The 23,138-nt window shown below is 36.1% G+C and overlaps 2 protein-coding genes across 3 annotated transcripts; one reads left to right on the top strand and one right to left on the bottom strand.

Moving 5' to 3' along the window:
• The first annotated feature begins 12,221 nt into the window (after positions 1-12,221).
• On the top strand, positions 12,222-13,367 carry LOC129900276 (protein ELF4-LIKE 1-like). The gene has a single exon (XM_055975211.1). It carries the CDS (start codon positions 12,809-12,811, stop codon positions 13,229-13,231), a length of 423 nt encoding a protein of 140 aa, XP_055831186.1. The 5' UTR covers positions 12,222-12,808; the 3' UTR covers positions 13,232-13,367.
• Positions 13,368-13,710: 343 nt separating this feature from the next.
• Positions 13,711-18,104, bottom strand: LOC129900275 (peptidyl-prolyl cis-trans isomerase CYP19-4-like). Of its 2 annotated transcripts, none has more exons than XM_055975210.1 (8): positions 17,989-18,104; positions 17,811-17,876; positions 17,605-17,680; positions 15,509-15,556; positions 15,384-15,407; positions 14,515-14,697; positions 14,294-14,369; positions 13,711-14,150 (listed from the first exon to the last, which is right to left on the bottom strand). In XM_055975210.1, exons 1-8 carry the CDS (start codon positions 18,028-18,030, stop codon positions 14,012-14,014), a joined length of 654 nt encoding a protein of 217 aa, XP_055831185.1. In that variant the 5' UTR covers positions 18,031-18,104; the 3' UTR covers positions 13,711-14,011. The 2 variants fall into 2 exon arrangements, with proteins under 2 accessions (XP_055831185.1, XP_055831184.1); XM_055975209.1 differs by having other exon boundaries at positions 17,953-18,104.
• Positions 18,105-23,138: the final 5,034 nt, after the last annotated feature.

The following is a 23,138-nucleotide window of genomic DNA, read 5'->3' on the forward strand; positions in this document are numbered from 1 at the left end:
ATAGGGTGTCATAGAAAGGTACTGACTGAATTGATAAGTAGGGATAATAGCCTGTGAGATATGAAGGATAAGACTGACTAGGAAGGGTAAAAGGTTAAGTATGCTTACTTCGCCAAGTGCAATTAACCCATACTAGGAATCGTGAAAAAGGTTAAAAAGTGTTATACTATGGGATTAAATACGAACAGGATATAATGTGAATATAATGAGGATCATTATGGAAATAAGGAAATCCCAGTGAGAAAATGGCAAAAGATATGACATAATCTGTGTGACTAGAATATAAAGGTAAGTGTGAAACGAAAAAACTAGCTATGGAACAAATAAGGAAGACATAGACGGGAGAAATGATAAGGAAATTCTAACAGAAGCATCCAAGTTAGACGTACTTAATTGAATATGAGTATGGAATTAAAGAGGAATATATAGTTATGGACTGAAAGGCGTGGTACGACAATATAGTGATAATATAAGATCATTACTAAGGCGAACTTGGTATGTTGTTGAGTAAGTTAGAAGCCTATGTTGGGTACACAATAAGGGTAGAAAGGCATAAGGCAGAAAGGGGTATAATTATTATCTAGTTTGTGTGCATAACCTGGAAGCAGAGGTACCGACTCTTAAGTCAGTGCCAGGAGTCAATGAATATCTAGACGTATTCCCAAATGAACACCCAGGTCTTCCTCCTGAACGGGGGATAAAGTTCATTGTAGATGTGTTACCAGATACTCAGCCTATATCTATTCCTCCCTACGGAATGGCACCCGCAGAGCTGAAAGAGTTGAAGGAACAAATGAAGGATCTACTAGAAAAGGGCTTCCTTAGGCCCAATATATCACCTTGGGGAGCACCAGTACTATTTGTGAAAGAGAAAGATGGGTTGTTGCGGATGTGTATTGATTATAGGCAGCTGAATAAGGTAATAATAAAGAAAAGATATCCTCTCCCCAGGATTGATGGTTTATTTGACAAGTTGCAGGGTGCTAAGTGTTTCTCGAAGATGGACCTGCGGTCAACTATCATCAGGTATGGGTAAAGAAAGTAGATATTCAAAAAAAACTGCGTTCAGAACCCGATACGGATATTATGAGTTTAGAGTAATGTCTTTTGGGCTGACTAATGCTCCCGCAGTGTTTATGGACCTAATGAACCGGGTGTTGAAGCTATTCCTAGACTTGTTCGTGATTGTATTTAGGGATGATATTCTGGTCTATTCCCAATTGGAGAAGGAGCATGTAAATCATTAGAGGACGGTACTCGGGGTGCTCCAACCCTAGAGGTTGTACGCTAAGTTCTCTGAATATGAATTCTGGTTGACTTTAGTAGCACTCTTGGGCATATCATTAGAACTAGTGGTATTCGAGTAGATACACAGAAAATTGAGGCTATAATGACTTGGCCTAGACCTACGACACCTACTGAGTTACATAGTTTCCTGGAGATAGCAAGATACTACAAGAAATTCATAGAGAAGTTTGCTTCTATTTCAGCGCCTTTAACAAAGTTAACTCAAAAGGCGGCTAAGTCCCAATGGACCGATGCTTGTGAATGAAGCTTTCAGTTGCTGAAAGACAAGTTAACTACGACCCCTGTTCTAGATCTTCCTGAAGGACCAGATGGCTACGTTATTTATCGTGATGCTTCTGGTTTTTTGTTAGGTTGTGTACTGGTGTAATATGGTAGAGTCATAGCCTATGCCTCCAGCAGCTCAGGAAGCATGAAAGGAATTACCCAACTCATGATTCGAAGTTAGTAGCAGTAATTCATGCTTTGAAAATATGGATACATTATCTATATGGCATACATGTTGATATCTATACGGACCACAAAGGTCTCCAATACATCTTCAAGGAAAAGGAACTGAATTTATGACTAAGAAGGTGGCTAGAATTGCTGAAAGATTATGATGTTGACATCTTATATCACCCAAAGAAAGCAAATGTGATACCAGATGAACTTAATGTAAGTCTATGGGTAGCTTGTAAGAGGTACAACCAGAACAGAAAAAAAAAGGAAGATAGTCTGTGAGATTTGCCAGTAGCTAACCTTGGAGTCCGTTTAGCTAACTCGGATAATGGTAAAGTTTTTGTTCGAGGAACTACTAAATCCTCTATCATAGGAGAAGTAAAGCAAAACCAATACGAGGACCCTATTCTGGTAAAGTACAGGGATGTAACCTTTAAAAGGAAAAGACCCCATTCGAGGTCATACTTGACGGAGTGCTGAGGTATAGGAGAAGGTTATGGGTACCAAAGATTACAGAGCTATGGCAACTGGTTATGGGAGAGGCACACTGTGTCCGTTATTCTATTTACCCAGGGTCAAGAAAGATGTATCATGACCTCATATGGCCCGAGGTACATGGTCCCTTATCAGATCGCATGTAGGGTAGGAAAGACTGCCTATGAATTGGACCTACATTCTGATTTGGAAGCAGTACATCTAGTTTTTCACGTGTTAATGCTCCGCAAATGTATAGGCGATCCTCGTAGAATATTTCCCGTAGATAAGGTCCACATGACGGAGGAGTTATCCTATGAAAAGCAACCTATCGCTATTTGGATCGGCGAATTAGAAGGTTGCGAACAAAGGATGTGACTTCCATAACACTATCTTATCCCAGTGAATACCACTTGTTCCTCCAACAGGAGTTTTCCTCCGACATAAAACTTCCTAAGTAAACATGGGGCCCCCTTACTAATAATCACGAAGGGTAGCCCTACAACTTTAGTTCATCATAATAGGGGTACTCAGTATTGACTTCCAAGCCGTATGATAAACTTATAGTTCATTCTTTTTTTTCTAGAAAATTTTGGTAGAGTTTCCTCTATATTTCTTACTATCCCAAATCTGCACTCAGAAAATACCAACAATGTCATGCAAGGCCAACGTATATATCATCCATATCATACCATATCACATCCACAATGCCTCACAAGGCCAATATATACATACGTTTATAGAATCTCATATTACAGCCACGCAGGGCTTCCTATATTAAGCTGAAACCAAACTGACAAATTGCCCCATATAGCCAATAAAACTATACCTATCACTCTCCTACCTATAGTCAATCAGTTCCCAATTTGACCCGATGACCTAGGAGGTGAAGTATGCTCCCCGTCTCTATCTAGTTGCTATTTGCTTATCTGTCTCTCATCGTTTTCCTCATTTGAATCCAAAAGACATCGATAGCCAGGTAATTCCTGGTTCACAGACGACCAAGATAGAGGTCTCAAATATGCCGTAACACTTATCATAAAAGTCAACCTGACATAGTGCTCGGTCATAAGAGCAGCTGGCGTGGCTTCCAGAACCCCTTCCCTGGTCATTAGATGCTCTGGGGAACCTGTTGTTGGGCCTTTAGAGGGATCGGTCTCCATAAAATAATTAGGGTCTTCAGAGGGATCAGTCTCAATTGAATAACTGGGGCTCCGCCTGCTTGGTCCTGGAGCCTAAGGCCCCATGTGTACCCTGGGGGCCTTCTCCGCACCCCCTCTATTATCTAGAGCTAGTCTTTTCATTTTCCACCATAGCCTGTACCCACCTACAAGGAAGGAGGTCAAAAACAAGCTTCCTTTATAGGTATGGTCGCACACATAGTAGTCTGCTAGGGAGGGATTATCTTGATAGACAGCTCTATCGCACGATTTAAGACAAGAAAGAAAGATAACATCCTAAATGTCCTGTATCCTTCTATTTGTAGATGTGGTGCACTACACACCGATAAACAAAACTCTACTAGACATGATTTGTAGACATTCTAAGGACCAAACCGCTCTGATACCACTTTTATCATGACCCAACACCATAGGCCATGATGGGTGCCTAAATTAAACACTTGTGTGTTCTCCTGCTAACTGTAAGTAGCCCTGTCTCCTATTTGCGTCATAAAGAATCAATAGGCACAATAACATATAAGCCGATGAGGCTGCCATGGCAAAGGAAACGTCCTAAAACATAAGTCTTACAGTCACCACTGTACACACACACATATATAACCCACATACATGTCCACAGACCTCTAAGAGTAAGAACAGTAACATAAGGCGGGACAGGGGCCCTGCCGTACTCGTGAACAAATAAATATATACATCAAAGGTTAATACAAAAACTAGGCTCCGGCATAATGGAGTGCTTCTGAACTGCTGAGTGGAACTCCTACGCTGGCGGATCCCCAAAGTGTGTATATGTACCTGCGGGCATGAACACAGCACTCCGAGAAAGGGGGGTCAGTACGACATATGTACTAAGTATATAAGCATAGACATCATAAGAAAATTATAGTTGGCATAGGGATGCAGGGGCAAGTATGACATCTAATCATTTATTGTACATGTAGCTTATAACATAAAGTCGTACATACTATCATCATGTATTGTACCCGGTCCGTTCGGGGACTTAGTGTAACAACTACATCACTCTGTTATCATAAAAATCTATATACTATTAGTGCAATCTCATATAATAGTGCCGAGGAACGTTTGGCCCAAACTATATATTATATGGTAATGCCGAGGAACGTTCGGCCCGATCCATATATTATATAGTAATGATGAGAAATATTTAGCCCGATCCATATATTATATAGTAATGTTGAGGAACATTTGGCTGGATCCATATATTATATAGTAATACCGAGGAACATTCGGCCCGATCCATATATTATATAGTAATGCCGAGGAACATTTGGCCCAATCCATTTATTATATCGTAATGCCGAGGAATGTTCGATCCGATCCATATATTATATATACATATGTACCCGGCCCTCTAGTGAGGGACTCAGTGGATAATGCAGTGGACTATGCATGATAATGTACCCGGCTCGGGACTCGGTGATAGAAGGGTTACCGTATACACGAGTAGAGTAGTGAGTAACCATATGCATTTTAAATCGTAATTGAGACTCGATGGAATACCCAAAATGTGCTATCATTCAAAAACTAAGACAAGAGTCATATCAAGTACCTTTTGAGTGCCACTATGAATTAGGTCAAAATGGAACTTTTGGAATCATATTCCCGTATCAAGTCATCATCAAATATCTTTTGGGAATCAAGAAGTTGGCTGTCCTAGTGGCTTTAAAAAGAGGAACTTCCTTGGAATCGTATACACTTCATCTATTTGTTTCATAAAGATCATGCCAAAAAGAAAGAAAGATTAGCTTTACATACTTACTACTTCCCAATGTATAGAAAAATTGGAGAAGCAATAGCTCAATTATTGAAAGAGTTTCAACATTAGAGGATGAGTAAGAAACACTTAGAAATAGAGTCACTTCCGAGATTGTATCATCTTTTACATACATCTAGGACATGCCAAAAGAAGAGAAAGGATAGGCTTTATATACTCTCTACTTTCCCTCATGGAGTCATCATATACATATATCATCATATACTTATGTTGAGACACGTCAAAAGGAAAGAAAGGTATCTTTACATACTTATACCAAAAACATGCCAAAAGAAAGGAGGTAGCTTCACATACCTCTTACGGATTACTCTTAAACACGTTCGCCCCGTCGTCTCTTGTACCTATTTAACATAAAAGTAATACTAAGGTTAATAACCTTTCTCTTTCTATTTTCCAACTCCACAACCAAGTATCCATAGAAATTGTTTCCTTATCCACTTCCCTCGACTAGTTTATTACAAGTTCCGAGGTTGCCGGAAATTGGACATCATCTCCCCTATAACTTACCCTATCCAACTGCTAATTTTAGCAGCCATATTACCAACAACAACCAGCATCTATATATACAATCAAATTGCTTCAACATTTCTCAATATAACCCCAAACAACTTGCTCAAAACTATGATACCAAAATAGAGTTTTTAACCTTTATTTCATAAAGCTTTTAACAATACGAAATGGAGGGTTGTGTGGCTGAAATCAGCAGCACGCACAACCTTTTTAGAACACTTTCCATCCTTGCAACACACAACCAACCCAGCTGCAACCGCAGCACCATAATCACAACACACTACTCGACTTCGATTTAACTATAACGACTTTAATTTAGTTTATTTCTAACGTCAAGCATCCTTATGCAAATTTTCCACTTCCAACCTTATTTAAGACATGTAATATACCTCATAATCACATCATAAACTCCAGTTTGAAAGGAAAAACCTTACCTTGCCTGAAACTCACCAAGACTCGCCAAAACTCACCTCGGAAGTTCTTTTAGCGCGGCTAAAATTTCATGGCTGTTTGTTAACCTTTTGGTGCTTCTCCAAACCATGAATTTACATTACTAACACCTTCATACCATCATGGTATAACCTATATAATTAATTCATAGAACGAAATTAGAAAACTTAACTTTTTCTCCCCTTGGCCGCCACTATTTTCTCTCTAGCTTTAGGGTTTCTTCTCTTCTTTTTTTCTCTTGAATTTTCTAGAGAAGTATGGAACTAATGAGTCATAATACACATATATAGGCTACTTTACGGGGTTATAAATGTAAATCCCTAAGTGGTGACATGTGTCAAGCCCTCACTGGGCCAACACACCACCTCCTCCAACCATGAGCTGTCATATGGCATGTGGGGGTCCACCCCCTTGCTCCAGCTGCTACCATGTGGCACCTCCAGCTACTGCCATATGTCACTCTCTCATGTTGCCACGTGTCACCTTCTTTTCCTTCTTGTGGGTTTGTAATCTCATCTTACTTTATGAACCTATGTAATCCTTTCTACGTAAGCTTGGTATGTACTCAAGTACCTTAAGTATGTAAGATTTCCAAGTTGGTAGCTTAAGTAAGTAAGTCGAGTACTACGACTCATTATTTGGTCTCCAACTTCTTTTGGATTCCTACAACCCTATTTCCAATCTTCTCTATTATAAGGTATCTCATTCTCCCTTCCTTAGAGTTATTTGATGACGTCATGGATTATCCGGCTCACATGGTGACTTCTAAGAAGCTTAACAGCCTTTCAAGAAACTTAAGAGCTTAAGAAGCTTACATAACTTAGGAACCTTCCAAGGTACAAAAGTATAGGGTATAACATACATTATGAGATAATTTAGGCAACAATATGCGTTAGTAATTTTGAATGTACTAAGTATTAGGGCATGGTATGAAATGTAAATCATAAGATACAATGATCAAGTAAAGTACATGGTAGGAAGAGGTAAGTAAAGTCATGAGAGAATCGTAATGATTAAAGAATTTGACAAGCATAGTTGAAATCATAAAAGTACATAAGAGGTCATACATATGTGGGATAGGAATCATAACTGACAATAAGACCATGCGAGCTATAACATGGAATTTCGTTGTCTTTCCATACAATGAAGAAAAAGGAGAATCTACTTGCCAAGGTAGACTCTACACTGCTAGGCGAGTCATAACATATGTTATATATTGATCCACTAGCTAAGTCGTGAAGGTAACCTATGGTGGCACGTAGTTTAAGAGATATGAGGTTGCTACTAAGGCTTTTAATAGGGCCCCCACCTCAAGTCCACTCAGTGCTAAGTCAAATCCCACGGAATACATAACATAATAAACATACTTAGCATATAGCATAACTTGTTCATAAACTTCACAATTCATCGAATAGCTCATTTCATAACATAGTTGCGATGTGAGAATTGACTTTCATCAGTACAAATCATACTTGCATAACTCATACCATTAGGTCCTAGGTCACCACATAGAGCCCTAAGTCACCCTACTTCATAATTCATATCTTAAACGTATAAATCATTCATGATCATAATTCATACTTGAATTTTGAGTAAAAACTCATATACATAGTTAATTTGAATGAAAACCATGATAATACATTAAAATCAATGAGTTCATGATCATACTTCATAATATCATTATTGAAATAGGTTTATGCATGGACAATCATAATTTAACTTAAAAATCATGTAATTCATGAATAAACATACTTATAAGGATCATATATAATGATTAAAAACATAATTAAAATAGCCCAATGCAATTCATCAAATTAGGGTTACAACCCAATTGAAATTTATGAAATTTTGGGTAGAAACCTTAGGACTTCATGGGTGAAAGGGACCCATGGATCAATCCCTACATACCTTGATTGAATTTGACCTTAGAATTTAGAAAGAAGACTTGTTCTTGAAGAAACTCTATTCAAGCTTGAAGAAGAAGATGAACCCTTGAATGATCCTTGAGAGAGGTCTTAAAGTTGATTGGGAATTAATGAAGGAGAAATGATAGGTTTAGAAGTATATAGGATATTTTCATAATGAATCTAGTCCCAAAAATGTCCACATACATAAATAAAAAAATAGGGAAAAGATCAGAGTACCCCTCATTAAACTTTAACTGAGACTCACCACCAAGTACCCATCACAGTCTGTGGTGCTCACCACAGCCCGTGGTGTGTCTGTGATAATTGACTTGGGCTTGGATTTTGGGAGTTGCTAGGAATGGTTTCAAAACTTCCTCCACGGGATCCTTCACGGTCTGTGAAGTGCACCACATTTCATGAATCATGGGCGTGGTGCAGGACCTGTAGGGTGACCTTCAGGATTGACCATTACAGAGCTCACCACGGTCTGTGAAGAGTTACACGGCCCGTGGTGTTCAGTCATGGTCCTAGCCTTAGGATCATAATTTGAGGTCTCAGGGAGGAATCACCACGACGGGATTCACAACCCGTGGTGCTCACCATGGTTCATAAGCCCTATTGTAGGCCTCACTCTGCAGGAATAAACCGCAGGGTCACCATGAGGTGTGGTGCTTTGCACAGCCCGTGATGGCCTCCGTGGTCATCACCTAGTGCCAACATTACAGCTTTTCAGTAATTCCATATTTCAATCCTTGTTTTCAGACTTTTCAAATTTTGAGGTCTTAAACATACCCACACACATGGCTAGTTGAGTTCATACGACAAAGTCTTAGTGAGTCCTCATCCATCGAGGGTAGTTCATGAGTTGTTTCTCCCTTCAATGAATTTTGTTATATTTTATTTTGAAGGTGAGCTAGGAATATGTCTTAGCCTCTGCCCATGTTCATGATTAGAGGCATTAGTTGGACAAGTGTTTGAGTCTATGTTGTCAAGTTATATTATTCTTTATGAATCATGATTTAGACTCCCTTATGATGTTTATGCATTTACTTTACCTTACGCATGCTTTATAAAATGTCAAGAGGCTTGGTTGGAGCCCTTCGGGATTTCAATCATCGTATTACAACTAGGCCCTAGGTCGGATCGTGATATGTGGCTTCAAGTGTGGTTGTTTCATTGTGGTTGTGATTGTGTTGTATATTGAATTATGGGATCTGATACCACGCCAGTACACTAACTTGGATTGGGTGTCATGCCAGCATAATTGAATAGGGTACTACATCGATACATTTTAAATGGGTGCCATGCCTACATAATTTGTTTGAGTACGACATTGGTACATTTGGAATGGATTTCACGCCAATACAATTGAATCGGGTACCACGTCGGTATATTTAGAACAGATTTCATGCCGACACAATTGGATTGGGTACCATATTGATATACTGTGTTTGGATCGACAACAATGTTAGTACACTAACAGTTTGGGTGTGGGTTCAATGAGAGAACTAGATTGATTATGGCAATTATGATTAATCATACTCATTGTGTAAATTGATTTTTAAGTTAAGGACTAAAAGTCTGAGTGGTGTTGTATTTGTGATGTGATTGTGTATCATCTGTTTTACTATGTTATGGCTATTTGTTTGTACTTCAAATAATCAGGTATGAAATTATGTGTGATTATGTGGAGAGTACTTCATGGTGTTGTTAAGTTAGAATTTGGTGACTTAGAGTCTGGTATGTTGTGGTCCTATTATTGCGTGTGATAATGGGGGTTTGAGGGATAATTATTGAGTTTCTGACTCCTTGTGAGCCGCTATAGCGAGATAAATCCCACTACTGTGGGGCCGCTATAGAGGATTAGGAGCCGCTATAGCAGGCCACTATGGATGCAGTATAAAGAAGTCCCAAACTATTTTTATGTTTGCAATCTAGCAAATGATTTACTGAATAGTCAAGGGCCAGGGTGTTGGCGTGAGAGCTTGAGGAAAGATGGTGAAAGAATGGCTATGTTATGATCAGATAAGTGCTAGACTTGACATGCAATAGAAAGTTAAAGGGTGGTATGATAAATATCAGAGTGGCACAGCGAAATAAGACAAGTGATGAGTTCAAGTGCGTTGGTGGTAACTAGTGTAATTGAAGTGGTGCATTTTCATATTGCATATTTTTTTTAATTATTTACTTTATATTATGTGGTGGGTTTCGGATCGACCGATGATACCTATCAGTACGTGTTGTTTGTATTGATACCACTCTTGTTATGTCACTTGACACAGTCTGATTGCAGGATCAATAATGTTTCATAGGTGAAGACGATGATGATCTCCGACAGTTTCTACTCTCCCTTCCTTGTGGTGGGAGATGTGACTTATTTTTTTTTATAAATTGTATTCTTAGCAACTCTTGTACTTATTTAAATTATTTCCTTGGAAGGGTTTTCAGTGTATTTCATAAGTAATTTTAATTATCAAAGAGATTTCTTAAGTTTTCTTAACTTTCACATTGACTGTTTTCAAAATTAGTTTAAGTGTTCTCCTCTGTAGATGTTAGAGTAGGTTCCCGTACAGCCCGATGAATTGGGTCATGACAATACTTTAACGATAACAAAATTTTTCTACGGGAGATATAAGCACGCTCTTTATCTAAACTTGTAAGGGGAATGAAGTTATCATCCTGGTGGTCACCTAAGATTTCATCTTTCATATATAGGTCTGGTTGTGGGGAAAAAAAGGTTCATTGATTCTTCTTGTAGTGTGTTGGAAATAAGTTTGAATTTATAGAAATTTTTAATAGCCAAATCTGGAATAGGAAGGGGGTTTATATTCATAAGGCGAATGTGTGGTGTATCTGTATGAAGTTTTGGTGAAGTACTTTGATGAGATTCATTCATCAAATTATTCATAATTGGAGAAGTTGCCAGGGAAGCTAGAGAGCGTTTTTTGGCTACACTTTTAGATGATCAGATGTTTAAGGACGGGCAAGGTGGAAATAAAGAGTTTTTAATTCAATCCTCAAAAATTGTGTTGCAGGAATCTGTTTAACTTTTTAAACTACGTTACTAGAGTTTTAGTACAGATTATTGTCTTTATGTGGTTCTATATATTAGTTTATATTACAGCTAGGTATGTACAAGACAAACTGTTAAGTCAAATAAAAAATATTGACTTATGGTTTGATTTGATTGGTTCGACGTTGAAAAAAAATCAATCACACTTGATTTGGTTTGGTATTAAAAGAAACAAAGTCAAACCGAGCCCAAATCAAATCGACATAATCATAATATATATATATATATATTTTAAATTAGTTTATAGTTTTTAATGTTTAGATAAATTATTTCAAATACGTGCTTATAAATATTTCATTTTGTATTCAAATCGAAAGTTACAATTACACTGTTATAAATTTTATATCAGGAGTTAATATTCTATTTTAAATTATTTTTTTGTATTCAATTTGACATTAGCCTTTAATCTTATAAACTTAACATATTGAACGTTGACATTTCAATGAAAGTATTTTGTACACATGTGAATCTTACAGCCTTTTTGAAGATTCATATTGATTTAATTTTTTTGAGTTCTAGCCTATCAGACATGTAAGTGAAAATATATTTGATCTTTTTTTCAATTACTATATAATTGTAAGAGAATCGAAAAAACAAAAAACAAAAAAAATCAAAAGAACCAAAATCGAAAAAATCGACTTTATGTTGGTTTGATTTGATTTATACATTTAAAAAAATTGATATAATTAATTTAAATAACACCTATTTACTTGACTAACTAAACTTAAATAGACTTCTGATCTGCCACATGACATAGCAAGTTGTCTCAAACTCTTGTAGGAGCATGGAGTTCTTAACAAAAAGTCGAGAGAAGTGTTTCCCAAATTATTTTTCAAACCCTAATACAAAACATCAATTAATAGGGGTAGTGTGATACAATAGTCATGTCAATCATTGTTTTCTTAATGGGTGTGCCAAGTCCAAATACGACAAGTAAAAGTGAACAAAAAAAATAACAAAATGTTATCTTTTCCAAAATATAGCTTTGTATAGTAAATACATAATATATGTATGTAAAATTTCTAAATGCTTACCGAATTTTATTAGAAATATGGACAATATAAAACATTAGCCTCTGAATTCATATTCTGCACTTCAAAACATTGTCATTTGTCTAAGTGAATTTGTCATCATCTTCGTAAAATTTGGGTGTAAAAACAACAGCACACCCTTTTAAAATTAAAATTGACATACGTAGGAAGAAGAAAAGCAATGGTCAAAATGGAAAAACAAAAAGTACCTGTCTGATAATATTTCTACTTGCTTTGATTCGTAGCCAAAATTTTCAGTTAGTGGTGGAATGAAGATGGGAACGATTTGAAATTGTGGCTTTTTGCACTTTTTCATTATTTTAATACCGTCCAATAACCCTCCGTGATAAGATATTTTTGGCTAAAACTTACCCCAAGTCTCTTCCTCCACGCGTGGCCAGCAATCCTTCACCTTCTTTCTAATTTCTGTCCTTTTCGTCAAATCAACGCCTCAATGATGTCGCGTGAATGAGCACAGCCGCCTCATGGATAGTCACACTCATATCTGTGAGCTGCCACAACCAAAAGGAAATGAGGAAAATATCTGATCTGCACAAGATATGTATGCGGGAGAGAGTTCATGTTAGAAATAAACTTTTGATAATTGGAAGATTGAATCGACATCAGCAGTTGAATGCAGCATGGAAGGCACCCTCAAGCGCCATCGTCAAACCTTAGCCAAACCACAGCCCCTCACCACCGCAACAACTGCCACCACTAACGACCGCCGGCTTCCTGATAGCTCTGCCGTTGAAGCTTATATAGGGGAAGAGAACGGAGACCTCAGTATAGAGAAAGGCAACTCCGAGACGTGGAACAACTTTTCCAACACATTCAGGCAGGTGCAATCCGTGTTGGATCGGAACAGATTGTTGATACAGCAAGTCAACGAAAACCATCAGTCCAGAACGAACGACAATATGGTGCAGAACGTGGGCCTCATTCAGGAGCTTAATGGCAACATTTCCAAAGTCGTTTCTCTCTATTCGGATATTTCCACCAATTTTTCAGCCATGTTTGGTCAAGAAAATGACGCCATTGGAGACGAGACCAACAACCACTGATGCTTCTCTTAATTTTCTCTTCTCCAATCTATGTACCATAATACTAGTTTTTAACATCTAGTTTCTAGCTAGTTCGCTTATTGGATTTCTCTCTTTTGGTTGAAATATCACGAATAATGCTCTCAATATTTTCAGAGCTGCCAATTGTTTTACTACTGAGTTGATGTTGCTCCGAAATCTAGAAATACCGAATACTCTTATGGAAATGGAAGTATAGTCAAACTAATCTTTAACCTTTTGGCTCATAGCATGTGTATTGCAAAAGCATGTTTGTATTAAGGTTTGAGCATTTATTAGTTTCCTCAAAAGAATCATCCAGTAATGAGCCTTCAAAAATGTGATGATCCACCGAAGCTACCTGTCTACACTGCTTGAATATGTAAAAATATATGTTTGACAACTTCAAGCACACCGAACAACTAATGCTTGTTTGGCATAATCATGATAACATTGCAGAACTTTCGTATGTAAGAGAGACATTTTCTGGCGATGAGAACAAAATGAAAATTTTTCAAAATGTCTTTCTATGGTACATACTACAGAGAATTCATTCAAAATCCTTTACAAAAATAAATATAAAAGCAAAGGTTTTATAACATTTTTCATAAAATTAGCCTTGTCTATTCTAAGCAGCAGTTGTGATCCAGTTTCAAGAGGGTTGTTTTAACTTTACAAGCAGCGAAGTCCCATAGCAGATTTCTTGACAGTGTATGAAACTGGCTTTTGCTCAAGGTTAAGCATATCAAGCATTTGAGGTATTCTGATACATGGAAAATTGAATCACTGAGGGAGTTCACCGCTATTTGATATTCTAACTTTGCTTTTCGGGGTTCCACTTTCTCTGCCTTCAGCTTCAATTTTGTGAACAACATCCATCCCAGACAGCACCTTGCCGAAAACAACATGATGCCTGTCCAACCTACCATGGGACGGAAGTAAACATTTTGAGAACTGGCCCAAAATTTAGTACATGCTCAACCACAAATAATAGTAACAATTTAAGGCCAAGCAAATTGAAAGTAGAGTAGAAAGTTACACAAAATCAAAGACTAAGTAGAGTACCAGCTAGTGGTTACAGTTGTGATAAAGAATTGAGATCCATTGGTGTCTGGTCCAGCATTTGCCATTGACAAAATACCTTTTCCCAAAACAGAAGTCTTTCAGTGGATAAAAAACCATTCTTGCCAAAAACACTTCCTATTAAGGAAAGTGCAAGATCGAATAAAACACAAAAGATACAAAAGGCAGCAACAACCAATTACTATTGAACAGTCAAATCTCACCAGGTTCAGTGTGTTTTAGATCAAAGTTTTCATCTGAAAAGCTTTCACCATATATTGACTCTCCACCTCGCCCATCACCACTAGTGAAGTCGCCTCCCTGGATCATGAAGCTTGGTATGATCCTGTGGAAAGTGCTCCCTTTGTAATGGAGAGACTTGCCAGCTTTCCCTGTTCCTTTTTCCCCTACAAGTTGAGTGAAAAAATGTTTGCCAGATTGGTAACTTCAGTGTGCGTGTGCATAATGGATGTTAATGCAGTAGAAAGGTGGTAAGGCTTCATCATCTTTATGCATTAATTTTCCATCTATATGACCCTTCTTCTCTGATGTCATTCTCATACCTCCTAAATAGCTAACAAGCAGTATCTGAACTCTGAAATGGTTTATGTCTAGAACAGAGATTTAGGAGAAGATAAATGCCAAAAGGGACTTCATAGAAACAAATAGATAACAAAAAAAACCTCATGCAAATGTAGATGTGGGTCTTGAAATGAACTACTCAAGGAAGAAAGAGCATGCTAGCCCTTGCATCAGCAATGACCTGTGGCAATTAGAAGTATCTGCTTTTGGCTCCAATATACTTTACACCATGGACATGAGTTTAATCCTTTACAGTATATGATTTCTCTTTCTACCTCAAGTGTAATGAAAGAATTCTTCTATTTTTTGTCAATAAACTAACTAACTTTGGTATCACTATTATTTCATTGCTAGGTTCACTTCTAAAGTAAGTCGTGTTATCCGACAGCACAAATTTATAAGAATTTCCAGAATGGTATCCTCATTAAAATAATGTTCAGATAAAGAGTACTGTAGTAGATCTGAATCTCTTGAAAAATGGAAGTCAACGGAACAAAAGTTTATAGGTTACCCGTGCAAAGAGCTCTGAAGTTTTCTGCAGAAAAAAATAAATATACAGCAAGTTCATCAATGCAGTTTACAAGATAATGTACCATGCCAAAAAACACTAACATAATTCAGCACAAGATGGACTACCTGCTGTTTTCGGGACAATTTTCCCAAAGAGGCCCATGACAATACGACCTGAAAGGCAAACAATCAATGTGTTCAAGATTAAGTTCAGAAGAAAACCAAAACAAATCACAAGAAACTCTTCCACCTATGACTACAACTGAAATAGATCTGGCAATCTTTAACAATCTTTAACAAACCTGCTCTAAGTCTCTAAGTACATTAGATTTATCTGGAATTATATGTATTATGAACAACATGGTAAGAACAAAAAGTCTAGGCTGAATACATATGCATCCGCTTAAACTGGCCAGGGTCACAATTTTTCAAAAACATTTTCTCAAGGAAAACAAGTTCCTTAAAAATAAGGAAAATGACTTCTTTGGTGAAAGTATTGAAATCAAGTTTCATAAGTGACATTTCATTGTCTCCTCCCCACCCCCACCCCAAACCTCACCTACCCCCATCCTTATAGTGTTTGCCTAGACTATACATAAATGATTTTTAAACGATATTTTCTACTTACTTACCAAACACTAGAAATTAAGTAAGAATTACTTATTTTCGAGGAAAACATTTTTAAAAAAAATATATTCTAACTCGAAATGTTTTCCTTCATACCAAACACATCTTTAGTGACAACTACCACCCCCATAAGGTTGCAAGCTAATTTGACCAAAAGTCCTGATTGATCCAATGCATCACCATGATTCCACCTCATCCATAATTCACCATGCATGCTAATATTTTTTCTCTAGTCAACATCTAATTGGATTTATCCAACACATTGTAAATATAAATTTCCTTATTACTTTTGTGCTTAGTCATGAAATAAAATTTGAAAGACAACATAGATTGCAAGTGAGTAATGTGACTACTAGATAACATTCCACTTGAAAACGAGATACATTATTTCGACAGGAGCAAGGGTAGATTGTTCATATATGTTATCTTAAAACAATGTAAGGCTGTTTGATTCATGTAGCTATGTAGGAATTATTAAGCATGAATCAGTCATACAATAAATAATACAGGAATTGTTAGTATGAAATTCTCTTATCACTATTGTATTTCCTTTACATACTTGACTTTTGATATGCATTACTTGAGTTAAGAGTCTATCGAAAACAACATCTCTACCTTCACAAGATAGGGGCAAGGTTACATACACACCAACCTCCCAAAATCCCACTTGAGCAATTACACTAGGTATGTTATTTTTTGAATTGTTATGCATTGATTGATAAAATATGAAATGCTATGCAGGTTAATTACTTTAAGGTATATTTGTGTTTAGATACTTTATGTATTGCCAATACATATATTCTTATTCCATGTTCTATCATGCATAAAATAATACATACATTTCCTCGTAAGTTATGCTTGTATTAAGTTTAATACCGCCAACCAAACTTTGTACTAGTCAAGCAAGATTAGTGGCCCGCCAAACACAATTATTTTGTGCACCAGTTTTTTTCTTATGTGACTTTTGTATTTATATAATTTTGTGCAAGGGTATCTCTGTTAATGCAACCAACCAAACATCCATGGACATAAAGGCTAACTGAACTCCCATCTTGAAGAGGATACCACTTCAACATTTCCAGCTTAGTGAGGATGGAAATTCCATCTTCTATTATCATGTAGGTGGTGAGTGAAATTGTGATGCATTTCTTACCCCGTTCTAATAAGAGATCTTAAAACATTGGCCCTAACCATTAAAGATAAAAGCTCCCTCGTTCATTTCCTTATGCTTTCGTTTTCATTCTTTCTTTCTGGTCAGACATGAAAAAGTGAGAAGTCCAAGAGTAAAAGCCACCGGTATAATTAGAAGAGTATATGCCAGGGGTAAAGCTTAGCTTCCACTGTTCAGTTATCAAATCAATCCATGAAAAATTTTGAACAGAACAATGCAAAAATCCATTACCACAGGAACATAGACAGAAAAGTATGATCTAGCATTTATTCATTCTGATTTTTTTTTTCTTTTGAAGAACAAAACAAAGTCATCTAGAACTCTACATTATTCTCGGCAAACAATAAAACTTGATCAAACTATAAAGGCATCTTTTTTGTTTCTATATATGGCTGTGGCAGGATATATGAAGAAGGAAATATACCAGTAGGTTTTCCATTAATTTCAACATCAAAGTATACTCTATGCGTCACCCGCTCCAAATCCTCTGATGTTTTTGCCTACAACAATAATAACGACGAAATGCCTTTTTCATATTCTGAAGTAAGAATTAAGCAATTAATAATTGGAAATCCTATGGTTCCAATCCAACAAAATACTAATCTGTAACGTGTAAATAAAAAATTGAACCTCGTCATTCAGTTCGGTTTTAATGTGTTTACCCTCCGAGGAGACACCTGTATCACCTAATCGGTTCTGAGAATACAATCAACACAAGGAATGTTAGTAGTAGAACACAAGAAGTCAGAAAGAGAAGATTGGTGAAAAATACCAGAATGAAAATTAGGGTTCCGAATAAAACCAGCACCCAGACAACCAGGAAAGGAGATAATTTGTTTCTGTTGGCCATTTTCTTCTCCTCCAAAGTCTTCACTGTGCTGACAGCCAGAGAGTGTTTTTCCTTTTTTTCTTTGGAAAGAAGTGGATTAACTAACACCTTGTTTGGATGGTTGTTACTGTTGTATTGTATTGTATTGTTAGTTTAATTATAATTTTTATTTTAATTGTTACTTAAATTTTATTATATCGTATTATTTGAATTCATAGTTAGATAATGAAGAAAAAATCTATTTTATGTAACGATCGATGTGGTGTGTTTGCATCGTTACTTTAACATTTTTTTCTCATTTTGTCTTTATTTATTATTTAATAATTATATTTCATCTGTTACCCTACTTTTTCAAAGTAACTCTACCTCATATCCTACTTTTCTTGTAAGTTTTATTATTCGAATCATGGATGTATCACATTATGTAACGACGGAGAACGATATAATTTATCCAAACATTATATTCATTAAAACAGTACAGTACGATACAATACAACGCAGTACAATACTATATATTATGAAACAATACGTAACAATCATCCAAACAAAGTGTAAAAGTGCAGCAATTAAAGCCTATTTACAAGTCGGAACTGCTCCAATTGCGGCAAATTAAGGATTTAGGGCATGTTTGGAAAGCCACCTTGCTAATTGGATTTGATGTAATTATACTATCTAATATGTTTGGTTCGCCATATAAATTATAATTACTTGGTCAACAAATAATTTGGTGTAATTAGCAGGGAAATTACACTCTTGGTTACTTCATTTTCTATTTTTATTTTTTTCATTTTAATTTATTTCTTATTTTTACTATTTTAAATTCTTTTTTATTTATATTATTTTAATGTTTTCTAAAAATATATTTTTTATTTTACATTATTTATATTTTATTTCCTTCTCATTCTCAACTTTTATTTAATATGATTCCATGTAATTTTTCGTATTATCTATTTTTTAAATTTATTTTATGTTTATTATTTTACTAGCATAAGTTTGTTAGTATTCTAATTTTTAAATTAAAGTAGAATTCATTGTTGAATAAGGTTATAAACTTTTGTATTCCTTTTCTTTTAAATCATATTTATATACATTATGTTGAAATTTAACATAAAAGTATTATGTTAGATTTTTTGTTTTGAATTTTAAACCTATGTTATATTTTGAGTGTCATTTGTTTTAGGAGTATTAACTCTGTAAACATTAAAATTATATTGAATTTAAATTCGTAAATTAATTTGGACTATATTAAATTCAAGAAAATAATCCAAACGATGTGGCAATCCAAGTCAAATTAAATGAGCCACTAAAATTACACCACGTGTCAAAGTTATATGGCAATCCAAATCAAATTAAATGAGCCATTAGAATCATGCCATGTGCCAAAATTATATGGCAATCCAAGTCAAATTAAATAAGCCACTAAAATCATGCCACGTGTCGAAGTTATGTGGCAATCTAAGTCAATTTAAATAAGCCACTAGAATAATGTCACGTGTATATGTAACATGTTCTGACCAATCAAATTAAAGCTCTTCACTAAAGAAATCTGATTGGTCAGTTCAAACCAACCAATCAAATCACACCCTCATACCACTTCCTACAACTATAAATAGGGGTCCTCATTATTCTTAGGGAGGGAGTTGGAAAAGAACAAGAAGCAAGAAGAGAGCTCGTGGATCAAAGGCCATAAATTTTCTACAAAGCTACAAAGTTGAAGTAATCAAATTCAAGCTCAAGTTCAACATCAAGAACGAAGAAAAATATCAAGAAGTTCAAGATCAAATTACTTGTTCATATTTATTCGTCATAACCATACAAGTGTTCGTGACGAATAATTCAAATCCAAATTTGAAGACGAAGATTCAAGATCAAGCTATTCAAGCCCTTGACTCTAAATCAAATTCAAGTTCAACATATTCCATTTTATTTGAACAATCATATGATTATTATAGAGATTGTAACACACACTACATTTTGAAATCAAATATTACACTTTGTTTCTCCAATTTTCTGGTCTTGATTATTTATTTTTCTCGACTCAAAAATTTGTTGTTTACAAAATTTGGCACCCCCAGTGGGACAATCTCTACCTCTTATCTCTTTACATCGATCATCAAACTTCAAGAATACTTAAATGGCATCTAAGAAGTTTGACTCCAGGACTACTGTTGCTAAGGCTACTTATTCCAAGTTTTCCTCTAAGGTGGAGAACATACTGGATGCTACTATGGGAAGTTTGGGACCCATCACTAGGAGAAGAGCAAACTTGCTAGGACAACAAGCACATCAAGTGCCTTCGCATCAGTTCCTATTTTTGATCTTCCATCTTCAAAGGGGGCAAGATTCTTTCCGAATGAATTGGAAGAAGGAGATAATATAGCTGATATTGTTGAAAAGACGTTGGCTCGACTTAGTCCTTTTAACACAAGGAATTACAATATTCAAGATGAAGATGATGTCTTGATCACTAGATCTGCCCCAGTCACTCCACGTAACTTGTTTCAAACAAATTTTAATTTGAGGGAAAATTCATGTTTTAATCCATCATCCATAACGTTCATCCAAGCAATGATGACTAACGCCTCAACTGTTGAAGAACAATTGGAGAGTTTGACAAAGACAATTGAAGGTCTAACAAAATATGTGCAAGATTAGGATAATCGAATTGTCAAATTGACGGAAAGTGTTGAAAATGTTATGGAGGGGGACTCAAGTCATGCACCTGGAAAACGTCCCATGATACAAGAAGAAAGAGATTCAGTTACAAAGCAAATAAATGTGGGTGATGAGTTGCAAGTGTCATGACCCAACCCCGTAGGTTGCAACTGGGTCCGACCTGGACCCCCGTATAGATACATATTAGATGTAGACCAACCGAACTACGAACAACATGATAACATACCTAAGAACTCCAATGGGTCATAACGTCTTCATATAAGTACATATCTATCATTTATCCCCTGAGGAGTTATCACTAATCATCTCATGAAGGGACATGCAAGCCGACAAGGCTGCCATTTCATATTAATATTTACAACACATTGTATAGACACAGCTGAACAAAACTTACATACAACCCATATACACATGTCTATAGACCTCTAAGAGTATCAGCAGTATGATATGGCGGGACAAGGCCCCCGCCGTACCCCTGAATGAACGAATATATACATCAAAAAGATTAATACCAATAAGCTAGGCTCAGGTACAATAGAGCACTCCAAAATGGCTGTGTGGGAAGCCTAAGCTGGCGGATCCCCAAAACGCATGTCTGTATCTGTGGACATGAAACGCAGCCCCCCGAAGAGAGGGGATCAGCACGAAATACGTACTGAGTATATAAAGCGTAAGAACATTAAGTATAAATGAATCATAAAAACGGTATTAATAATTGAATGCATCTGTGGCCAACATGTGATAATATCTGCATAACTCTATATAACTGAATTTACTTTTATGGTGTATGGCAGGCATAGACTATAGTATAACTCTTAGTGCTGTGGAACGTATAGCCCGATCCATACATAATATAATAGTGCTGAGGAACATCTGGCCCGATCCATATATATAACATGTTATTGCCGAGGAACGTACGGCCCGATCCATATATAATATAATAGTGCCGAGGAACATACGGTCCGATCCATATATATATTATATAACATGTTAGTGTCGAGGAACGTACGACCCGATCCATATATATAATATAACATGTTAGTGTCGAGGAACGTACGGCCTGATCCATATATAATATAATACATATACATGTATGTAAAACACGGAAACATATCAGACATCCCTCGAATATCATCATAAAGTATGTCAAAGAACCTCAAGAATCATAGTCATATGTCACTATAGTATGAAATATCTTATAGAAGTCCGAACACTAATTATCATAGAGTCCCTGAGAATAGAAATGGGTATATATCGACTATTATCTAACGTACCGAAAACTGGAGGGGGAGGCTCAATCACTTGAGAATTGTAATATCAAGAAGTGAATAAGGATCATGAAGCACACTCAAAGCTTATGAATGGAATTACCCCAAACTTCATATACATATCATTCCTTACTTATATCTAAGACATGACAAAAGAAAGGAGGGATAACTTTACATACTTACTACTTTCCATTATATAGAAGACTTGAGAGGAATAACTCAATTATTGTAGGAGTTCTAACATCAAGAAGTGGATAAGAGTCATGAATCATACTCGGATCTTTATGAATGGAATTTCCTCCAAAGCTCATATCATATATCACTTATGTCTAAGACATGCCAAGAGAAAAGAGGAATAGCTTTACATACCTGTTACAGATCAACCGCAACCAAGCTTGCTTCGTTACCCCTTTAACCTATTTAACACGAAAGTAACACTATTATAAATAAACTTCGACTTTCAAGCTTTTAAATCTACAATTAGTTACCCATAGGAATCATTTCCTCGTTCACACTTCTCGACTAGTATATTGATTAGTTAAGAAGTTAACAGAAATCGGACACCATTTCCCCTATAACTCGCCCTATCCGAAATTTCAATTAACCTCCAATTAGAACAGCCATACCAACAACAACAACCACCATCCATATACAATAAAATTACTTCAACATTATTCAATACAGGTTCCAAACAGCCCACCCAAAAACCACGACATCAAAATACGATTTTCGATCTTTATTTCATAAAATCACAACCACACGAAAAGGAGCATAATGTGTCTACAAACAACAACACTTATACTCATTTACAACCACATTTCCATCCCTTCAACATATATAAATTACCCTCAAATTTAATACCATGATAACGACAACACTAATCAAACTTTAATCTAACTGAATGACCTCAATTCTGTCTATATACAACGTCAACAATAACTATGTAATTTTCTTACCTCCAAATTCACTTAATATAAATTAATCTCTCCATTACAACATGATTAACTCCAATTTGAAAAGAAGAAACCCTACCTTAGCAACTTGGCTTCTTAACTCGGCTGAAAGTTGATGGCTTCATGTTGGACTTTCTTGCTGCCCCAATAATTAATTTACGTTGTTAATTACCTTTCCTTGATCGAAGAATACCTTAGATAATTAATTTACGGATCAAAATTTGAGGCCTTA

This window comes from Solanum dulcamara, chromosome 8 (genome assembly GCF_947179165.1).
Source record: "Solanum dulcamara chromosome 8, daSolDulc1.2, whole genome shotgun sequence".
Lineage (NCBI taxonomy): Eukaryota > Viridiplantae > Streptophyta > Magnoliopsida > Solanales > Solanaceae > Solanum > Solanum dulcamara.

What these genes read in the sequence shown, in the direction of transcription:
- LOC129900276 (XM_055975211.1), top strand. Translation starts at nt 12,809, where the DNA reads ATGGAAGGCACCCTCAAGCGCCATCGTCAAACCTTAGCCAAACCACAG.
- LOC129900275 (XM_055975209.1), bottom strand. Translation starts at nt 18,030, where the DNA reads ATGGCCAACAGAAACAAATTATCTCCTTTCCTGGTTGTCTGGGTGCTG. An exon ending in AAACCGAACTGAATGACGAG is followed by an intron (nt 17,681 to 17,810) that starts GTTCAATTTTTT and finishes TTATTGTTGTAG; the next exon opens with GCAAAAACATCAGAGGATTT. An exon ending in AATTAATGGAAAACCTACTG is followed by an intron (nt 15,557 to 17,604) that starts GTATATTTCCTT and finishes TTTGCCTTTCAG; the next exon opens with GTCGTATTGTCATGGGCCTC.